The sequence below is a fragment of the Rousettus aegyptiacus genome, unplaced genomic scaffold (assembly GCF_014176215.1).
Source record: "Rousettus aegyptiacus isolate mRouAeg1 unplaced genomic scaffold, mRouAeg1.p scaffold_m13_p_2, whole genome shotgun sequence".
NCBI lineage: Eukaryota > Metazoa > Chordata > Mammalia > Chiroptera > Pteropodidae > Rousettus > Rousettus aegyptiacus.
The window spans coordinates 17,215,587-17,237,681 of NW_023416295.1; the positions used below are offsets into that span (position 1 = coordinate 17,215,587).

The following is a 22,095-nucleotide window of genomic DNA, read 5'->3' on the forward strand; positions in this document are numbered from 1 at the left end:
ATTGGTAAGAGAGTTCCACAGTCATGGTAGGAGAGTCTGGGTATTATATTTGTCCATTTTGCTTGTTATATACGCTTATCCAACTGAATATGAGATTTGCTACTTTGTAAAACACTTCCCAACAGAAGAAGAAAATTAGCATTTAGACTGTTTTCAATAAACCATTATATTGAGCCTGAAGATTAGTAAAGAGATCCAGGTCAGAGATGCCTTTGTAGTATTGCAATAAAATCAGTGAGGTAGAGGGCATGGGGAGAGAAGGATGTGTAAACAGGCTCAAGCAAACCAATTTGTAAGCCTCAGAATCCCCCCAGGACCATAGTGTTACACTGGAGTAGGATGAATAATTTTGAAAGTCTAAGTAAGGTACTGGGGAATACTGCTTAATTGAAAGAGGAGGAGACTAGACTAGGCATGAAATGGAACACCAAAACTAAACTTTGATGAACTCAGGAAATCCTTACAGAGAAACAAAAAGGGAAATAAAATACCATTAAGCCCTTTTTAAAATAGAGAGATGATATTATTAATACTCCGAACTATGGCTTTACTGAGATCTTATAGATGGACTGAATTTCCCTGAGGGAAGTTTTCCCCTGGGACCAGAGTTCCAGGATTTAACACTGGTGGTCTGTCACATCCTGGATAGGTTACCTTCTTATCATGGACATGATAAGAAGAAATGGCCCTTTAAATTCAGGATCCAGGGGTGAGAGGAAGAGTTGGTTCAAAAACATATATCCCATCTCCATTAAAACCACACATCAGCCCTTAAATCACACAATTATTTAGTGGAGGAAGTGGGCTTATAAGTGAGACTATCTGGTTCCTGAAATCCCTAATTTACTCCTTAACACATAATAGCATCTCTCCAAGTTTAATATTTTAAGTTTGCTAGAGTTTGTTTTCTCTGAGGCTCTGCAAAATGTAAACAATGGCTCAACAAGGTTAATAATCAAGTATTAATTTCATGGCTATCTCTGAGTTAAAAAAATAATATATATATATAAAATTTGGTTAGCTTAGCGTGCTATCATTGGTCAGTCAAAGCACTGTTAAGATATTATTTAATGTGACTAATTCTGCTTCTATTTATAAAACATCCAAAAATGTTTTAGATGGCTACAGTGTAGTCTAAAGATTGGAGAGGACTTGGGTGGACACGGGGATGCCAGCTGGAACGCTGTGGGGACAGTCCAGGTGGGGATGAGACAACTGGGCCTGTTGTGAAGATGGAAAAACGTAGGTACATTTGAGATTGGGGGGGAAATGCATGGATTTAACAATGGATTGATGTGGAGAATGGAGGGGAGCTCAATAGATGTTATCCGTAAATTATGGTGGTCAGTGAAAGAGCCTAATGAGGAGGGTAGACACATTCTTAAAGACAAAAGGCTGGGGTAGAGAGGAGAAAAACGTTACTTTTTTAGAAATAAAGAGTTCCACTTTTGGTGTCATGAGCAAAGCGTTTCCAAGTTCAACAGTAATCGAGACAGCACTCCTTACAGATAACGCTAAACTAAACGTTTCTCGGTTTGTGATTTTTTTCATCGCTTTAGTTCGGCTGAGGATCCCAAAGGACTTTCCATTCTTGCCTTTATGCCTCCAAGAGGGGGCGTTCCCTGGACCCGCCCCCTTTCCCGCCAAACTCAGGCATACCACCGAAGCCCCGCCCCTCCCGAGGCCCCGCCCACTGGCCCTCAGGAGTGCGCTCGCGGCCCCACCCCTCCCGGCCCCGCGCGCCAGGACTTCTGGCGCGTTTCACTGGCCCCGCCCCTCAGGCGTCCTGCGGACGGAGAGGCGGGAATCGCTGGGACCTGGCTCCGGGGGTCCTGTCGCAGGCCTGCGGCGTCCCGGTCGTCTTCCGAGTTCGCCCTGCCGCCTGCTCTCCGAGGAGCCTTTCCTGCGAACGCGGGGCGATGCCGGGGAACCGCCAGCCGAGGGTCCGCTCCGGGAACCAGCCGCGCCCCGCGCCCACCATGGAGCCAGCGAGTGGCGGGGCCTGGGCCCACAGCCGCGCCGCGCTTGACCGGCTGGAGAAGCTGCTGCGTTGCTCGCGTTGGTAAAGAAGGACCCTTGGGGGGTTTGCCGCGAGGGCGGCGGCGGAGGCAGGGGTTCCCTCGCTCCCGGCGGGGCGGGAGATCTATTCAAACCTCTCGTCTCTTTTTGTGGCGGTCCTGCAATCGGGCGGGCAGCAGAGTCAGTACCTGCCTAGGGATCTGGTGTGAATTATCCCCCCAGGTGGCTTTCTAGCCTTTTCTGGCATCAAACCCAACAGAGATGGTAGTTCTCGAACTTTAACGCGCTTGAGAATCGTCTGTAGGTGGGGTTAAAAATTCGGATCCCTGGCCCCGCCTCTAGAGTTTGAATCTGTAGCGCCGGGGCGGAGCTAAGAAACTGCACTTTTCACAGGGCCCCGGATTCTTGTGATAATTCCAGAATCTTAAACTGTGGGATGCTAAGTTTGAAGTAACTCTTACCTTTGCTTAGCCGGCCTCTTTGACCTTTTCTCCGTGGCAGCTTTTTTGGGGAAAGAGTCTTGAGGACCCTAACTGGAGGTAGATAGAAGACAGCCATTCAGTTTCTCATTTCCTTGCATTGGTCAAAAGATTGTTTGGCTTGGGGTTCCAGCTCTTAGAAATGCACTTATTATCGATTTTTGCTTCTTATTTTTCCCTATACTGTTACACCATGCGAGTCCTCTGTGAGTTCTAAGGTTTTCATTCCATCTGAAAACATCATTTTCATGACTGTACTATTCTCCTTTTCCAGTAGCTCTTCCTAGTATAGAAACCCAGAAGTTTTATAAAATCCAACAAGGGCTTGTCTCACTTTTCATTTCTTCCAGGAGCATTTATTGAGCACTTGCTGTGTGCACAGCTCAGGATTTCTGCATCATTATCACTCTGGCAGGTTTTCTCTCTGCATATAGCTGTCCCGATCATATTTCTTTTTTAGAATTCATTTTGCTTTTTTCCCTCTAATTTCCAGCTTGCATAGTTATGCATAAAGTATACATAACATAGCAACTTTTTCTGTAGAAGTAAAAAGACTTAACTATCAGTTTTGCACTTATATTTTGTTTTACAAAAACTTTAAAACCTATGACAAAACGACATCATTGCACTCCTTAGAAAAGTGGAACTTTCACTAGGATGAGTACATGAAGACGTTCAGAGTTGTGTGTTTCTCATAACACAGGGGTCATCCATATGAGAATAAGAAATTTAAAACTAACTCTGCTTGTGTTTATGTGGGAGCAGTCATCATGCCTGAATAGTCGATTCAACGAAAGTTAGACATTCAGGTGAGACATTTCTGTATGGAAGGGCAGCAGTCACTTAGACTGTACAGTCAAGCTGCCTAATTTCAGGTTCCAGCTTTGACATTATTGAATGGCCCAAGTCATTCAACCCCTCTGTTCCTCACTTTTCCCATCTGAGTTATGATAGTGCTCATAAATTAAAAAATATATATATATTGAGCACTTGCAAAGTGCCATTCAGTGTTTCCAGACATTTGGAATTAGTGAATGAAGTGAGGGAAAAAAAAAGAAACAAAAAAATTCCAGGCCTTACAAATGTAAAATTCAGTGGGAAGGAAGAAACTAATTGAAATTATATATGTGAAGTGTTAAATGTGGTGGTTGTCATAGAATAAATGATAAGTATTAGGTGTCTTATAAAAATATAAGACAGCATAGTCTGTTTGCTGAATGGTTTGGGGGAGACAATATATAAGTGACATGAATAATCTATAGGGTGTCCTAAAATACAGTTTCACTTTTTATCCCCTTATCAAATATTTTTAAGGTTTCTAACTGAAATGATCAGACAAAAAGAGCCACAGGACTGAAAGCAGACATTAATAGCTAGGTCCTGAATTCTAATACAATTTGGCTGGAGAACGATGTTGAACAGTGATTTTTTGAAAAATTACTGTATGAACTACTGATGGATTAACTAAATCTCAACTGTTTCTTTGAATGTGTATTTTAACATAAGACTGCAGACTTTTTATGTAGAAGGTCATATAGTAAATATTTTAGGCTTTGCTGGCTACAATCACTGTTCTTAATATTTTTGTTTTACAGCTCTTAAAGATGTAAAAAAAAATTATTATTATTATTATTATTATTTTTTTTTTTTAGCTCAAGGGCTGTACAGAAACAGCCTACTGGCTTGATTTGAAACTTAAGCAATAGTTAGCTAAACTCTGTTTTAATAGGTAAAATGTCTTAAGTTTAAAAATCCTTTTTGGTATGAAATCTTATATCACATGGGGTTTAATATTTAGAAATGATTTTGTGTTCCTCTCTTGCTACCTCTGCACATTTGGCACTGTCCATAGTGAAGAAAGCATAGCCAGTGGCTCCTTACCCATGGGGGGCAAAAAAAAAAAAAAAAAAAACGTTCTTTGCACCTCTGCCTTTGCCTAGCAACTGTCTGACATCATTGTGGAAAAGAGCAACTGAGCATGGCCTGCTTCTTGCTTTTGCTACCCACCATTCAGAGCAATGTCATAGTATTAGAAATTATGTGTCAGTATGTCCTTTTACAGAGTTTCAGAGTTCTACCCAGTGGGCTAGTGATTACCCAAATTACTCTCACATTCGGTTTGCAGCTGTCATCTATCCCGTGTTCCCCAGCTGTCACCTGTCTTGTGTAGCATGTTGAATCTGTTCTGCAGCATGCATTACTTGTGAATGAAGGTAGATTGGCTACCTTACAGAGCATCCTTTTTTGACCTTTAACATGAGTATGGCTCCTAGGCGAAGCTGATAAAATTGTTCAAGAGGCCAGACGTGACATTTGTGTTAGGTCCAAGCCTTACAATTAGATAGAAGCTATTTAAAGATTTGGAAAAATGAGACAGGAAGACTATTATTTGAGAGGCTATCAGAAGGCATAGTAATAATGTGTTCCAAAAGGAAGCAGGAAACGCTAATAGGAGTTGCAGTGTAAAAGCCTAAGTGTCATGATACTGTTTTGTGAATTAAAATAATTGGGTACCTTGACATTTTTAGGGGGGGAGGCGTGGGTTGGCATCTATGACAATTGTAACTTGGAGTTCTTAGCACCTTTTAAATCAACTTTTAGTAAAAAGTCAAAAAATAATCTTGTGATTTTTAGGATAGATGATTTTATTTTTTTAAATTATCTCGTCATTTGATAGGCAATCAGGTTTTGAGGCAGAGTATAACTTAGTGGTTAAGAACATGGATTTTGGACCTAAACTTCAGGGATGTGGGACAAATTATTTCATTTTTGCATGCTCCTTTTTCTTCGTCTGCAAAATGAAGATGTCATATGTATTACATGAGTTAATATTTATGAGGTAATTAGAACAGTGCCTGTTAGGTTCTAAGTGCTAGCTGAGTGTAAAAAAAAGGATAGATCCTGACTCCGGCATTCAGCTTTTGCCTTTCTTCAGGAGTTTCAAATGTTGAGAGGCATTCATTTAGCCAGTGATCCTTAAATGGGATGACTGCCTTTTGTTTGCTCTGGCGCTGGTTATTCATTCATTATTTAACAAGCAATCACTGGGGCACTGGTGAGACATTTTCAACCCTTAAGGAGCATGTGCTTAATTATAAGAGATAAAATGTACACTCAGTTCACAGTAAATTATGATGAAGGCCAGAGGGATGCAGAGAAGACTACTTGGATGGAGCCAGTGTAGGAAAGCTTCATGGGCTTTTGAATTTGGCTTTGGATGGATTTTTATAAATGAAGCCAGAGAAGGGATATTAGCAAGTATACTAAAAAGTATTGTAGAATAAAGGTAGAGTGAGTCGGGTGGGCAGAGAATTAAGAAAGGATCAAATCATAGAGTGATTAATAGCCTAACAACAGACTGTGCAGTTGGTTCAGATACAGGCATACCTTGCTTTATTGCACTCCACAGATGTTGCATTTTTTAACAAACTGAAAGCAAGACCCTCCACCAGCAAAAAGATTGTCACTTGTTTTATTGTGATGGTTTACTGTGGTAGTCTGGAACCAAATCTGCAGTATCTCCAAGGTGTGCTTGTAGTTACTTCCTAAAGAGAGCGATTCATGTAACTTTCCTGAGACTCAGGTGTCCTCATCTCCAAAATGAGGACAAAGGACTAATTGATATTTAAGGCTCACGCCGGTTTGCAGATTCCAAAATTATTAGTGTCCACTGGATGCAAAATCCTGTTCAAAACTTTTTTCCTGAAGTTTAATATACACAAGAAGAGGGCACAAATCATTGGTGTTCAGTATGTATCATATCCCTTCAAATTGTGGGATTTATTTACTTACGTGGTATTTTGATTCTTTGATTGATGTCGGTGTTTATTTATACTACACACTTCACAAAGACAGGTTCACATTTGTAGCCACAGTGCTAGCCATGTTTCTTAGTGTTTGTTAAATTAGCACATGGAAGAATTTCTTTAGGTTAAGCTCGAATCCAATTTAAGGGGCCTTTGCAGGTGAAAATACTAGAAGGACCTGGTTAATTCACTTGAGTCACTAAGAATGTTCCATAGGTTCCTGGGGTTAGTATCACATAGTAAACAGTGACTGAGGTCTCAGGGTTGATATAGAAGGAACAGGTCCTATCCCCTGGGAATTAGAGCTAGAACCAGGACAGGAACAGTCCTATTACAGGCCTACACATACTTGGTGTTATGTATGGCTTGTAACCACTTGAGAAACTTACCAGACATATTGAGCACCCTTTAATACTGCCCCCCCCCTCCCCCCCCCCAGAGCATGGGGAATGGTCTTACAAGTGAAGTTACTGGTCTACAGGTTTGGAGCTCAGAGGAGAGATTTTAGACTGGGAATGGAAATTAGAGTCATCTGCATATAGATGATAATTGAACGCATACTTTTGGAAGCGAACAGGGACAAGAGTATAAAGACAAATGTCACTGTGGAGCCTTAAAATCAACTCAATATGTGAGCATCAGGTGGCAGAGGCGAAACCTTAAGGACAGAGGACTATCTGCAGTTACCTACTGTTTTGCTTTAGAGGAAAGGGAAGAGAAGATAGAATAACAGACTATTTGAGTTGGATGTACATGATTTTCTCTGTGGCTTATCTGTCTCATGGTAGATTCTATCATAGTCGTTAATAGAATTCTATTGTCCATTTGACTTTGGTATATTTGACTCATTGATTTATTCAGTAGTTATTGACACTGAATAATTAGACATGATTCTTATTTTTCTCACGTGATTTGCTTGAATCTGGCATATAAAATAACTATACAAAATAAGATGCTCTGTGTCATTATCCAGATCCCTTACTTGTTAACAATTTTGTTCATTCTCCTAAAGATAAACACAAGTTGTTTAATTGGCTTGGAGAACCTGAGCATTTTAGTGTTAAATATGTTGTTCCACACTTAAAAATACCTTGGAGATTTTCTAAAACATAAGAGCACTGTGGTAGTTATCTTGCCTAATATTAAATAGCCGTTGATGTCTTATGGAAGCTTAGGGAGCCATTCAATTAAGAAATAGGTCCACCTTGTATTCTCAACTGAATTTACTTTCCTTTTTTTCTTTGTAAAGCTTGCTTTTTTTTTTTTTTTTTTTTATCACTAGGACCCTGTTTAAAAAAAATTGTTTTGTTCTTCCCTAAATTATAATCCTCTGACCACACTGAGCTTTCCAAATCAACTACAGGTAAGGTAACAGAAGATCGCAGGTGGTGGGAAGAAGTAAGAGTAGCTGAATTTTCAAGGTACAAAAATCATGTTACCATGCAAACGCCTTTTCTTATTCTTTTAGTTTTTTTTTCTTTCTTTCTAATATGTATGTATATCAAACAAAAAATAGGGAAAGGATCAAATAGAATTGCATGAATGCATTGTTGTGTATAGTCTTCTGTTTGGTTCTTTCGGTAAGGGTTTATTGAAATCCTGCTCTTTGTATAGCACCATATTAGGTCGGTAATAGTGTGTTGGGGAGCTCAGAAAAAATGAAAGTCTCTTGCCTGTAGGGCTACAATCTACTTTAAGACCAAAAAAAGGGGAGGGAGAAAATCGGGCAGATAAAAACACAATTTATTTTGTTTTCATCATTGATTTCCAGAGTCTCAACTAAGGTGCCATCTCTCTGGAACTTCAGAGCATTTGGTACCTCTTTTAGGTCATACAGTAACTTATAAAACTACCGAGCTAGATTATAAATCCCTTAGGAAAGAGTAGGACTCAAGTCAACTTTGTGTCAACAAGGAGAAAATTCTGAGATTTTCTGAATTATAGCGGGCCAGAGAGTGGAAGGAAGAGACAAAAAAGTCAGGTAACAACTGCAGTGAAAAACCAACTTCAGACTGCTCACGCTTCTTAGTGTATGTTGGAATTATATAAATTCACGTGTCTATTTCCAAGATTATCGAAAAGAGGGAATAGCATAGCCAAGCACAGTGGCCCCCGGGAGCCTCTGCGGCTTCTTTACAGTGAGCTCCGCGGACTCTGCTTCACCTTCTCCCCTTGTCTCTGTCTGTAGCTACTGTAAATCCTTTCAGAATGGCTTACATCCTTTCACCCCCTACTCAATGTGTGAAAACACTTGCAAAACTCAGGAAGAGGGGCAGGACTGTCTTTTCTACCTGGCCGCACTGCTGGTGCCTTAGATTCTATGCCCCGAGACCTGTCTTTTTTGTTAGCAATGGCCTAATAAACCCTTTCTTTTGAAAAAGGCTTTCAGCTGTGGGAGTTAAGATTTTTGTGTTCTTTTCATGTCTGGTGCAGGATACACATTTTGTGTAAGTGATGGCATGGGAACTAAAAGCCAGGAATTCCTGTGCTTCCTTGTTTAGTGTCGCTTTTATTAGTGTCAGTTTTTGGATAATGTGTTGGGTTTGAGTAGTTTTGGGGGTGGCGGAAGTAGTTTATTTTAGAGCAGGGGAAAGAAAAGTCTGAGCAGTTGTGGGCCTGGACTTGGACATAGGATATTAGGGAAATGTTCCAGACACTGGCCTGATGAGAACACGGAGTTTTTATTGAGGAGCAGTGGGAGAAAAGGTCGTGAGGAGGACCAAAGTTTTGCCACCCCAAAATATGCCTTTTGGGGTATTGATTTTAAGCTGGTTATTTAGAAACATAAAGACTCAGAAAGAACCTTTCACCCTCTTCCTGTACCTACCTAAAGGAGTTCAGATAGAAAAACCTGCTTCGGGGAGGGAACCGTAGCATATTCACCTTAGCACAGGGGTCCCCAGCCCTGGGCTACAAACCATACCGGTCAGTGGCCTGTTAGGAACCAAACCGGGCCGCACAGCAGGAGGTGAGCAGCCGGTGAGGGAGGGAGCAAAGCTTCATCTGTATTTGAAGCTGCTCCCCAGCGCTAGTATCGCCCCCTCAGCTCCACCTCAGATCATCAGACATCAGATAGATTCTCATAAGAGCACTGGTCCCTGGTGCCAGAAAGGTTGGGGACCGCTGCCTTAACGCATATGAATTAAGTATGGCAGACAGGAAGAAGTCTAGCAAAGCCTGTTTGTTGAACTTCTTTGTCCCATTGTTTCTGGGTGGGCCCAGCAAGAATTTGCTTACATGGTTGCTCTTCCTCAGCTACCTGTAAATTGCCTACTTTCCTTTTGACATCCCAGCCTCCTGCCCCCTTCTCCTTTGCCCAAAGTGGCATATAAACCTCTCCTGCCCAGTGTGTCTTTTTTGGGCCTCATGTTTCATCCCCCCCTCCACGTGTACACCCCCAATAAACATTGGGCATTTTCTCTGTTTATCTCATGATAATTTGATTATTTGTCCAGCTAGAAGAACTTAGGTGGGGGAAACGTTATTTGTTGTACCCCTACAGTTGTCTGGCTTGTGAGTTACCAGATTGTGAAGAACGTTATAATATTAAGTTTTAAGAAAATTGAAAGTAATACACACATGCCAAAAAATTAAAAGAATATAGTATATGGTCATTAATATTCGGTAATGAATGACAAGTAGGTCTGATTCCCCTTCTTTAAGAACTCACTTTTTCTTATATATCCTTTAAGGGGTTCTCTATATAAGTATTGTATACCTCAGATGAGAGGATATCATACATTAGTGATGTGTCATGATTTATTTAACCATTTCCTTGTTGGTAGAAATTCAGATCGTTCCCAGACTTTTGCTGTAATAAGCAAGGCTGGAGTGAATATTCTTGTCCAAGTGCCTTTACATTTAAAATATTTTAATTAAAATTATACATGAACACAGTTGTAAGTTCTATAGGACAGACTATAATGAAAACATTCTTTTGCCTCATTCCTTATAACCCTTGAGTTCTATAGTGTAGACACAACCTCTTTCATCTTTTTTAGTTCAAACGTTCTGCATTTCCAAATAATGTTCTTATTGCTAGTTCTTGATATTTTTCCGTTTTAGACACCATTTATTAGCTTCCTAACTTTCCACTCTGAAAGATGAGTTTTCTTATTACCTTTTATATATTAACTTTGAAAATGACTGGATATAGAGTTCAAAGTATAAAATGTTCAATTATTATTTTGATGGTTAAGCATCACTTGTTACCTTTGACATTCTTGTTATTCTGATAACTTTAAAAATATAGATATACGACAGTCTAATTATACCTTAAATGATGGAAGCTTTGGCATCTTATCTAGATACCTTTGGCATTTTGAATTTTCAGTTTTGCAAGCATTCAAGTGGATTTCCAGGATAAATTCCTGGTAGTGGAATAGTTGAGGTAAAGTTGGATGCATTTACAATTTTGATAAATATTACCTGGCTGTAATAGAATTCTTTCACTTCAGCATATCTTCTCAGCTAAGCCCTAGGCATTGTCAGAAAGCCTGGCTTTTACACAGATCAGTACCACCGGTTATGTAACGTATCTCTCCTTTGATCTTTTGCGGGTATAAAAACTAATAAGCCCCTCCCCCTTCTAAGTTCTTCTAGCTGGGCTAATCAATCAAATTAACATAAGACAGATTAACAAGAGAAAGTGCCCAAAATTTATTACAGATGTGCATGCGAGGGGGCCATGAGACATGAGACTCAAAAAATCACATTGGACAGTTGAGGTTTATTTGCCATTTTAGACAAAGGAGAAGGGAGTTGGGGTCAGGGGTTTCAGAGGGGAGGTAGACAATTTACAGGTAGCTGAGAGAGAGCAAACATGTAATCACATTCTTGCTGGGCCGCCCAGAAAACGATGGGACACAGAAGAAAATTCTACAAACAGGCTTTGCTACATTCCTCCTTGTCTGTCATCTTTAGTTTATATTATTCCCTTCCTGAAGCAGGTTTTTCTATCTGAATTCCCTTAGGCAAGTAAGGGGGAGTGTCAAAGGTTCTTTCTGGGTCTTTTGTTTCTTAATAACTAGCTTTAAAACAATACCCCAAGAGGTGTATTTTGGGGTGGCAAAACTTTGGTCTCCCTCAAGCTCTTCTTTGGAAGTTGTCACTACTGTCTCCCTGCTCCTTCTCCTAATACACACACACATACTCATACTTTTCATTCACTCTTCCAAGGTCTTATGTCTTAGGAACAACAAAAAATATTTTCTAGCTCAATAATTAGAAGAATTAGTGCAACTGCTCAATTATTCATAGACATTAGGTTTATTACTAAATATACTATAGCATCTTATTGCTAGGATAAAGGGTACAAATTATAGATAAAGGGTTCAGCGTCATCTTAGGAACGAAGTGTAAGTTTGGAAAAAGAAGAATTAAGGCATTGAGTTGAGTATTTTCAGAGAAAGCCAGATTGTTGTGGAGTGCATCCTGGGGGTAGGCTACGTTGATAGATAAGAAAAGAAGCAGCTTAGGAAATGCTGCAATAGGTAGATTAAAAAAACAAAAACCAAAAAACAGTGGAAGGGAAGGTTTCAGGAAAGAAGGTGGTGATGTCAGTGTTATTTGACAGGGTGGTCAAGAGAGAATGAGGACCAAAAATGCTTTGGAGGACAGTTTCAGCAGTGGGAAGGTAAAGCCAGCAAGGTAAGGAGATGCTTTTAGCTGATCTAGAGCACTTATTTAAGAACTTATATTTGCAAGGAAGGGGAGAGCTGGGGCAGAAGGTAGAGTGGGAGGCATGATCTAAAGAATTTTTTTAGGTCGAATGAGAGATTATCTGTTCATGTTCAGATGCAGATGGAGAAAGGTAGCTATAATGATGAGAATAGAGTGCTTTAGGCGACAGAGAGGATGTGAGATTTAGAGACAAATAGAGAAGCACATTTTAGGAAGCAGGTTGACTGAAGAACTTTTTCTCTGCACCTGGAGGGAGGGGTAAGATTATGGGTGAAGAGATAGGAATGAGCCTAGGTGCCAGAAAGCTCACACCATTTGGCTCCAGTAAGTTTAATGGGATTTAGAAACATGGAGGTTGTTTTGAACAGCTGTCTATTCACAGAACATATAATACATCAATTTGATAGAGGTACAAAGCTGAAAAAAGCTATCAAATAAATTTATAGAGACATATTTTTATATCTTTTGAAGCCTTTTTATAATAGTTATTCATAGCCTGACAGCAGGTGAGGAAGGAGTGGACTGTGGGGTCTATCTAGCATTATAGACTTGCATCCATGAGTGTCCGAGAAGTCAGGGGAAGTAGGATGGTGGTAAAGATGGCTCCAAAGTAGTTAGCTCTGTGGCCTGGGCCGGGAATCAAGGAGCTAATGGACTTTATGGAGTTCTCTCATGTTGGAGAGCAGCCCGAAGGTGGAGGTTTGGTCAGGGCGATGCAATAAAAGAAACAGGATGCTATGATAGGAGGAGGTGAAATAACACCACTTTTGAGAGCTCAGCGGCAGAGCTCGTAATGAAGTCGAATTCAATATGATTGAGAGAGGAGAGATTAGTTTTGGTAGGTCAAACAACGAACAAAAATTATAGAAGCAGCGTGAGCATTGTAACAGATCATCTTAATTGCCAGAATCATAAGAGCGACTGGCAGTCCCAAGTCATATTTTTATCACTGTGTTCTACATGGTATGATAGAGAAATCAGATATTGGGAATTTTAAAAAATTAATGGGTTTTATAATGTCAGCACCATTTTTGGTAACTTTAGAATAACATTGTGGGTACATACTCTGTTTTTAACACTTTTAAAAGCTCATTTTTACTCTAAGTTCATATCCGTTAAAATGTGGAGTGTGATACTTTTGATCTTTTAAGAAATGTGGAAAACTCTTTATTGATATATGGTATGTGAACAGAGGTATATGGATAATAATGTTGTAAACAGCTAAAGGTCCTAGGATTAGTGTGATAAACTAAGGACAAAAAAAATGTTAATCCTTTAGAATCTTTAATTCTGTCTGCTTTTGCTACATTATGCCCTCTAAATATAATGACTTGATATATATTTAATTAGTAAGGACCATTACCTTCTTAGGATTATCAAACATACCAGGTATTTTGGTGAAAAATGTTGAGAATAATTGTTTCTGTCTCTTCCCCCAATGCCATGGATCTCTTTCAGTCTGTAGATTGCGAACCCGATGATTTCTATTTACACTTGCTTGGGAATAAAAGAATTGACTTCCTGTGAAATGAAAGAATGCCTGTATTTTTGACAAAGCATCTATGAAAAATAGATGACTACTTAACAATAATAGCCAGGAACCAATTTTTTTTTTTTTTTTTTTTTTTTTTTATGGGAACATTGAGTCCTTATAGGCAAGGTGACCAGATGTCTGATTTTCCTGGGACAGTCCTGGGTTAGACCTGCTGCCCCAGCATCCTATCCAGTTATCTCTTCTCTTCACTCTCAGAAATGCTCTCATTTGGATGGTACACCGTATGTTCATTCTATTTGTGGGTCTAATTTTGAGATTTACGATCTACACTTTGGATTGTTAGGTGAAGATGTATCTTAGTAAGCAGCCAGTGGTTGATTTTGCCTGTTGTAAGGGGTTCGGAGATGCTTGAACAAAACCATTCCTTTCCATGACTTCCCAGTGTATATGTTATAAAAAATGTTCTAATTTGTACTGAATTTGGTAGTTGCTATTTGAGTTCAGCAGATATATTGCTGAACCAAGACAAATACATCCTTAATATCTTTTGCTTTGAGAAAGAGGGAAATATGATAATGTTGGACCTTGGATTTATGAAATGTTGGATATAGATTGTTTATCAGTGACTGAGTCTTGCTTGTTTTCCTTTCTTCAAACAGCACCAATGTTCTGAGGGAGCCTGTGTGTTTAGGAGGATGTGAGCACATCTTCTGTAGGTAAGTAGTTTTGGCTTGATATACATGATGTGTTATGTATCATGTATATATAGTTATTCCATATATATAGTTCCTATTAACTATGTTTTTTAATTAATAGTTATGTAATCATATTGATAAGATTTACTTATGTTTGTATAACTCTCATTTTGACCCTTAGAACAGTCTTAATTTACATATAAAATCAAAGTTCAGAAGATGACTTGTCCAAAGTCACAAAGCTTATTTAAAAACAGCTTTCCTAAGCTGGGAGCAAAAACTTAATATCTGCTATATAATTCAAACACGTCTTTTTTCCCAGTTAGTTTTGAATCTAGATTGTCCAAATTATGAAAGTCTAGTTTATACGATGTTAGTTTCCTAGGGCTGCGATAACGAGTAGCAACAACTGGGCGGCTTAGAGCAATAGAAACTTATTGTCTCAGTTCTGGAGGCTGGAAGCCTGAGAGCCAGATACCATCAGCAGGTTCGGTTCCTTCTGGGGGCCGTGAGGGAGAATCTGTTCCTGCTTCTTTCCTACCTTCTGGCGCAGAGTCTTTGGCTTCTGGCAGCCTTCGACATTCCTTGGCTTGTAGACACACCCCTCTGGTCTAGCTTCGTGTTCACGTAGCGTTCTCCCTTGCGTGCATGTCTGCCTCTGTGTCCGAATTTCCTGTTTTTATAAGAATACCAGTTGTATTGTATTAGGGCTCACCCTGATGGTCTCATTTAACTTGATTATCTGCAAAGACTTTATTTTCAAGTAAGATCACATTCATAGGTGCTAGAGGTTAAGACGGCAACATCTTTTCGGGGAGACATGATTTAAGCCATAACAGTTATAATGAAATTATACATGTTATAATATGAATGCCCTAGCTTAGAGGTTAGAATATTAGATTTTCATATCATCCTCTCTCTTATTCAGGCCAAATCAGTTTGAGGACTGAATGTCTTAGTTTAATTGTCTGTGAGACAGGGTTAATATAGCCTCCTTTGAATTAATCCTTTAATTATTTCAAGTTATGACTATGAAACTGGGCTGGCTTAAGCAAACCGCAATATGAAATTCAAGGAAATTCAAGTTCTTATGAAAATAATTTACTGCGTGACTTCAGTGGGCAGGGGATGTGTGGGAGGCAGCTGTGCTTGGGGTCCCACTTTTGTTCCTAGAAACATAGATCAGTTATATGGGACATATCTGGCAGGAGGATGGGGTAGGAAATCGCACCTGTTACCTCTATTCAGACGATGAAAAGGCATTCTAGACCGAGTATGTTCAGGGCAGATCTGTTGATCATCATTTCCTTCAACCTGTTCCTGCCTCGGTGATCATCACAGCGATAAGTGAACTACAGTGTGGCTCATGGCGGAGACCACAAGTCATACCTGCTTGCCCTTTTCTTCCTTTTCTCACATCATTAAGTTCTGTCACTTCTACCTCAAAATGTGCCCCGAATCTTGAATTTTCCCACTCTTCTCTGTATTTATAATTGTTATACGTTGGTCCAAGCTACCATCATGTTCTCTCTTCTCAGACTATCATAATAAGTTTATAGCTGGTCCTCTTTCCCATTTTCTACATTCTTGTCAGTGATCTTACAAATGTAAATCACATTCATATCATTACCCTCCTTAAAATCCTTTAGCGGCTTCTTACTACAGTGAGAATAGAATCCAAACTCTGCACTGAGGTCCGCCAGACCCTGCACAGGACCTAGTTCCTGCCTCCCAGCCAGACCACGCTTCCTGGCGCACGTCGTTCTAGCCACCTTCTTTCAATACATGACGCATGTCAGACTCACTTCTGTCCCAGGGCTTTGGCTCTTGCTGCTCCTTTCTTCTGGAATGTATTTCTACTGAATTTTTCTGAGGCTGTATTTCAGCTCAAATGTCGCCTCCTCCAAAAGGCCTCCTGTGATCTCCTTATGAAATGATGCTATTCCCTGTTCCCACCTGTAGCAAGCAGATGTAATTTATTTCAGCTGATGCATTCACTGTTTATAACAGATGAGTGACAACGCTGCCGGATCATAACAAATGCCATGAAATTATGTGTAAAGTGTGTGTGAGGGAGAGAGACAGAGACCGTAGACCGAGACCTTTAATTGGATTCTAAAGGGGTCTGGGACTTAAAAGGGCCAATGAAAGATTAAGAGTCATGAGACTCTCATCCGTAAAGAGAAAATGGTCATCTGTATATGATATAAACATAAGAATCGATTCAGTGCAATTTTGGTTCATTTTGATCATAAGCTGCTAAGAATTAAGGTAGCTATTTGTATTCTTTGCAGATTTGGAATTATGTAAAAACTGCTGAGCAGTGCTGTAAATACAGTTTTAAAGGATGGTTTCGATATCCAGTCTAATTGAAATGTAGAAGTTGGGAGAGGTTGTAGGAGCACAGGCTTTTATATCATTGCTAGTGTGTAGTTTCAAGGTCCTTTCATGCTAATCCCAGATAAAAGTAGTTCACATACTCACTTTAAGATATAAGTCATTTAAGATGTATGGTAAGGACATTCAAAAGTTTTGGTCTCAGAGCACTTTATACTTTTAAAAATTGAGAACCCCGTAGAGCCTCTGTGTGCGTGTGTATTTACCGTACAAACAATACTTTTTTTAAGGAAAAGTAACTATTTTATAGACCAAAGAAATAAATAGAGGAATGGCACTGTTTTACATTATTATAAATCTCTTTGTGGTCTTGCTGAAGAGAAGATGGCTAAATTCTCATATCTGCTTACATATTCAGTCTGTTGTAATGTTCGATTGAAGTATGTGAAGAAAATCTGGTCTTATATCTGTAGTTGGAGAAAGGAAGAGTATTTTAGATAATTATGGATATTTTTTTGATACTGTATCACTTCTTGGCAAATGATAGTTTCTTAAATTTGTTACAGTGTGAAATCTAAAACCATGCCAATGAACATTTTGTACTCTGTTACATTAAATTCCATTGATTTAATCCTATACTTTGAATGGATATTTTACCCCGCATGATTTTATGACATCATGCATTAGTCATTTGAGAAATATTGGCTTACTGAGTTATGCAGATGTATCGGGGAATTACATATTTCCCTAGAATTCTGGATTAATGTATACAAAATAATTTGTGAACAATTATAAGACAAACAATCTGGAATATATAGAGTAGGCTGATCTGAGTACTAATGTGGTGCTGGGTGAGTGTCTTAAACTGACTGGGTCTCATTTTCTTCATCTGAAAATGAGGCAGTGGTTTTTGATGAATGGATTTTTATTACATTTCATTAGTGTTTCTCAAATAATTAAGTGTTGCACAGCATTGATTTAAATCCCCTGAGGAATCAGTTTACCTACTTTATATTGGGGTTCCAAGTTAACTATAGGCAAACAAATTCAAAGAAGTTCATTTGTTTGCTAAAGAAATTTTACATGTATTGAATCTAGTGATCTGCTTCCAGCTGGAGTATGGTTTATAGATTCATCTTACATTTACTGAGTTGCTTTGATTCAGGACTCATGCTAGGATCTAAGGATACAAAGATTAGAAATGCCACAGGGAGCTCATATTGTAAGAATTCTCTGTGCCTACAAATGAGTGGGTCACATGAAAAGAGATGGAGTTTTGGGGACAGACGTGGCTTTTACGACTATTACATTACCCGGTCCAGCTATATATAGCCCATCTGGTGAGGCTGAGAAAGGAATAGATTTATAGGTTTTTATTTTGGAATTCACAGAGAGGCTTCAGGGGAGATTCTGAACCCCCTTTTCTACAAGAGCTTGTGTATGTCTTCATCAGCTTTGCAAAGGGTTTGTAATCCCAACCACCAAAGTAAGGAAAACCATTCTAACTGTGAGACTGTAAATCCTGGACAAATAACCCAAGGTAATTTAATTGAATCTATAGTTTATAAAAGTGTCTGAAAGAACCAAAGATCTTTTCTCAAAAACTACTTCAAAGTCTTTAGACACTTGTCCAAAAACAACAAAAATATTTTTCCAGTCTCTTTGCTGTAATTCTAAGGTTTTCTATGAAGCCGTGTTAGGTTTAGGATAGGAAAGGTTGAGATGCATATCTGCTATGCATTAGGTACTAAATATGTTTGTTTATGTCTCTCTCCGTATTCTTGATTTAGAAGCTATAGATTTATTTGCAGACTTATGTCTGGCCAAGTTGTTAAGTCTCTTTGATGCAAATTACCTAGGCAACTTTAGATTTAGATTCTGTGTGTACTTGTATCACACTCTTTCATAAAACATTGTTTTAACAAATATTTTATAATTACCCACTGTTTGTTGGAAAACCTTTTCCTCATTTACTTCTGTTCTAACTCTGTTTATGTTGATTTTTTGGAATTCAGATTCTGTTGAATGTGTTGATAATTATGTAATTTTGATCCTTTTAAAGTAACTGTGTAAGTGACTGCATTGGAACTGGATGTCCAGTGTGTTACACCCCAGCCTGGATACAAGATGTGAAAATAAACAGACAATTGGACAGCATGATCCAGCTTTGTAGCAAGCTTCAAAATTTGCTACATGAGAATGAGCTTTCAGGTAAGAACTATCACTATTTCTCTTAGTTAAATAACTGAGGAATTCATATTGTTTACAAAGTACAAAAAGTCTATCAGGAATTTTGAGTGGTGTATTTTAGATTTTAAGATTTATAGAATCATTTCGAGTGACAGATACCTTAGAGATAATTAAGTCTGATCCCATTTTTGTTTGTAAATGATAAACCAAAGTCCAGAGAGGTTAAATGATGTTGCCTAAATTCACACTTGTAGTTAGTACCAGAAGCAGGAGAAATAGAGTCTATTTCTTCTGATTGTCAATCTAGACACTGTTTCACCACCTTCACTACCTGCTTTTTAGTTATGATAATTTCCGTATAATATATACAGAATCATAATTTTGTCTTTAATATTAGTGATTTTTGTTTTTAAACTCACTTAAATATACATTTACAAGGTAGAATACAACCTTCTTCCATGGATCACTTTTCTACACTGAATTCAGAGACAGTGCTGATAGTGTTTATTTTCTAATTAGATGAACACATTTTGAAAGAGCAAAAATCTAATATTCATTTTTTCTTTTTAAATGGGGGGTTAATGTTTTTCAAATTGTTCTTGGACTCTCTGTATTAACTATGTAATTTCCCCTTCTGCTTCCTGCTGAGAACTAATTAGCTGTGGAAAGAAAGTGTTTTGAATCTTCATAATTAGATATTGGAGTTGCCTTTTTATTGACCAAATCATATCATTTTAGCTTGTGTTTCTTTATAGGAGAACCTTTTCTTAACTGGCAAGATGTAATGATGATTGATAGTGCTGATATAAAATAGTTGAATTTCTGTTTTTAAACTTTTTGATCTTGGTTTTCCAACACTTAGTTTTCCAACGTGTTGTGTCATTGTCAACTATTAAAGGTGAAATGATTAGACAAAGTAAAGAAACAAGGCGAACACTCCATTTCTTATCGACCAGATCCATATTTTAAGGATTTAAATCATAGTTGCCTATGAAAGTTTTCTTCATCTTGTTATTTGATTGCCATTCTAGACTCTATTTCTTATTATAAAATGTGCTATAGTGATAAAATTTTACTTTCAGATGTAATTATTAACAACATACACATTTAAAAAAGTGTTTGTTACCGTTTTGAAAAATATATTTTGTTGTAAATCTCTTCAGAGCACAATGAGGAAAAGCTTTATGATTAGTTCATCTGTGTTTTCCTTCTTATTCAGAGACAGTGCTGATAGTGTTTATTTTCTAATTAGATTAGTGTATGATTTGGCTCCTCTGCCCCCTCCTCCCACCTCCCTTCCCCCCCCCCCCCCCAGATATCTTTGATTAAAGCAGGAGTTGTTAATCAGGAGTTCATCTTTGGCGATGTTAAGGGTGGAGGGGGAGCGTTATGAATATCTTGAATTAAACGTACAATATAAAACACGTTCATGTCCATGTGAAGGTGGCTTTCATCAGATTTTTAACCCATGTGCCCTGAGCATTCTCGCTGGTGGTACTCGTGGCTGCAGTGTTTATCCCGAGATAAGTCACGCTTTACAGTTCTAACCTTACTCCCAAAGTTTGCCACGAAATAGTTCGCTTTGCATTGCTCTAGTATGTTGATAGTCTTTGGAAACAAATGACATAACTTTATTTATAGTATTCTGTTTTTAATAGTGGTATTCCATTTACAAACTAGTGATTTTGTCAAATTCTAGAAAATGTAGCATTTCTACATGTGATGTTAACATAGTTCTCGAACAGTTGTTAGCTGGACATTCATTTGATGAATCTGATTTATATATACATTTCTGTTATATTAGGATTAGAGACAAGTTCTGTTTAGAAATAACTCCAAGAACGATTTTTATATTTAATTTCACATTGAAAACCAATCAGATTTGCTTTAGCCTCAAGGAGTGGGTTTATGTAAAATTGAATTAATGCTAGCAGCAAGCTGCACTTTTTGAAAAAAATGGGAAATGGGTCAAAGATGTATGATCTATTAGGAATGTTCGTTGTCCATGCACTGAAATTTGGGGTGCGCCTCCAAGATTTGTGTCTTTCATGATGTTTTGATTTGATTCTCCAGTTGCTGTATTGTAACATATTAGCTTGCTAGGCTCTCGTAACAGTACGTACCACAACTGGTGTCTTAAATTACAAATTTGTCTTACTGTTCTGGAGGCGAGAAGTCCCAACTCAAGGTGATGATACGGTTGGTTCCTAAAGGGTCTGTGAGGGAAGGATGGATTGCGAGCCTCTCTCCTCGGCTGGTAGATGGCGGCCTTCGTGTTCATGTGCTAGTCTCCCTGCAGGTGTGTTTGTGTCCCATCCTACTTGTTCTTACTAATTACATCTGTAATGACCCTGTTTCTAAACGAGGTCACATCCTGGGTGTCAGACTTCAATATGTGAATTTTAGGAGGCACATGGCTTAACCCATAACAAGATGTGTGACATTTTTTAATGGTGATGAAAGGGGAGGAGAGTAACTCTTAATGCATCGTCAGTTGTGGCATACTGAGGTACCAGTTAGGTACCACGGGATGCAAAGAAGATAGATGCCTTCTCAAGAAATTTTACTGTGATTAGTGATGTTTGAATCATCAGTATGGTTTTCATATTTTGTGGTCTGTGATTATGAAATGCCTTAATATTTCTACATTAAAAAGATATTTAGGAAAATTATTGAGTTTAGAACAAGTTTTTTTTTTTTTTGTATGAGACCTGAGGCCTTTTAGAATGCTGTCTTTTTCATCTAAGAGTATGTGTTTGTTTTCCTTATTATAATGAGTAATAATTACTTTAGTCCTTACCAGACTTTAGCAGTTCTGGCTTTAACATTACTTATTTTAAGATAAATTGAAATTTCACAGTTCCGATAACATATAATCAGACTTTTAGGACCTGGAAGGTCATGTTTAATCTCTTTATTCTGTAGATGAGGAAATTGAGGACCTAAGTTAAGCAGGGCAGTTGTGTTGTAAGTTTCTTTTTGTTTTATCATTTAGCATGTCACATTCGTGAAAAGTATAGATAGGTGTTCATTATGCTTGTTTAATCGAATTGGAAAAACGAATTGCTAAGATTTAATTCATATCCCAGAGACGAAACCTAATTAAAGCAATTAAAACAATTTTAAAACAAATCCTTAGATTTTTGTTTCAACAGTTCATTTTACAATAGTGACACCCTTTCTACTTTTATAAAAGATGATAAATAGAAATTTTATCTGAAACAAAAATTCTGAAATATGAATTTCTGTCCAGATCTGTAATTACCGTTTGTGGAACTTTTTCTATTTATCGTAATGTAAGTTGCATTGTCATCAACTTTTCCTCCCTATGTCCCCTACAACAAGCTAACTTTTCAGGTTTTTGTGTTTTTTTTTAGAGTATTTCCCTGCGT

The 22,095-nt window shown here is 38.3% G+C and overlaps 1 protein-coding gene across 2 annotated transcripts in view; it reads left to right on the forward strand.

The window, feature by feature from the left end:
- Positions 1 to 1,772: 1,772 nt before the first annotated feature.
- BARD1 (BRCA1 associated RING domain 1) overlaps positions 1,773 to 22,095 on the forward strand; it is a 71,224-nt gene continuing 50,901 nt past the window's right edge. The window contains exons 1-3 of one of the 2 annotated variants that reach the window (XM_016150055.2): positions 1,773 to 2,062; positions 14,141 to 14,197; positions 18,576 to 18,724. In XM_016150055.2, coding sequence (XP_016005541.2) covers positions 1,920 to 2,062; positions 14,141 to 14,197; positions 18,576 to 18,724 — 349 coding nt within the window. In that variant the 5' untranslated portion in view covers positions 1,773 to 1,919. The remainder of the gene's footprint in view (positions 2,063 to 14,140; positions 14,198 to 18,575; positions 18,725 to 22,095) is intronic. The other variant, XM_036236777.1, reaches the window with a different exon arrangement.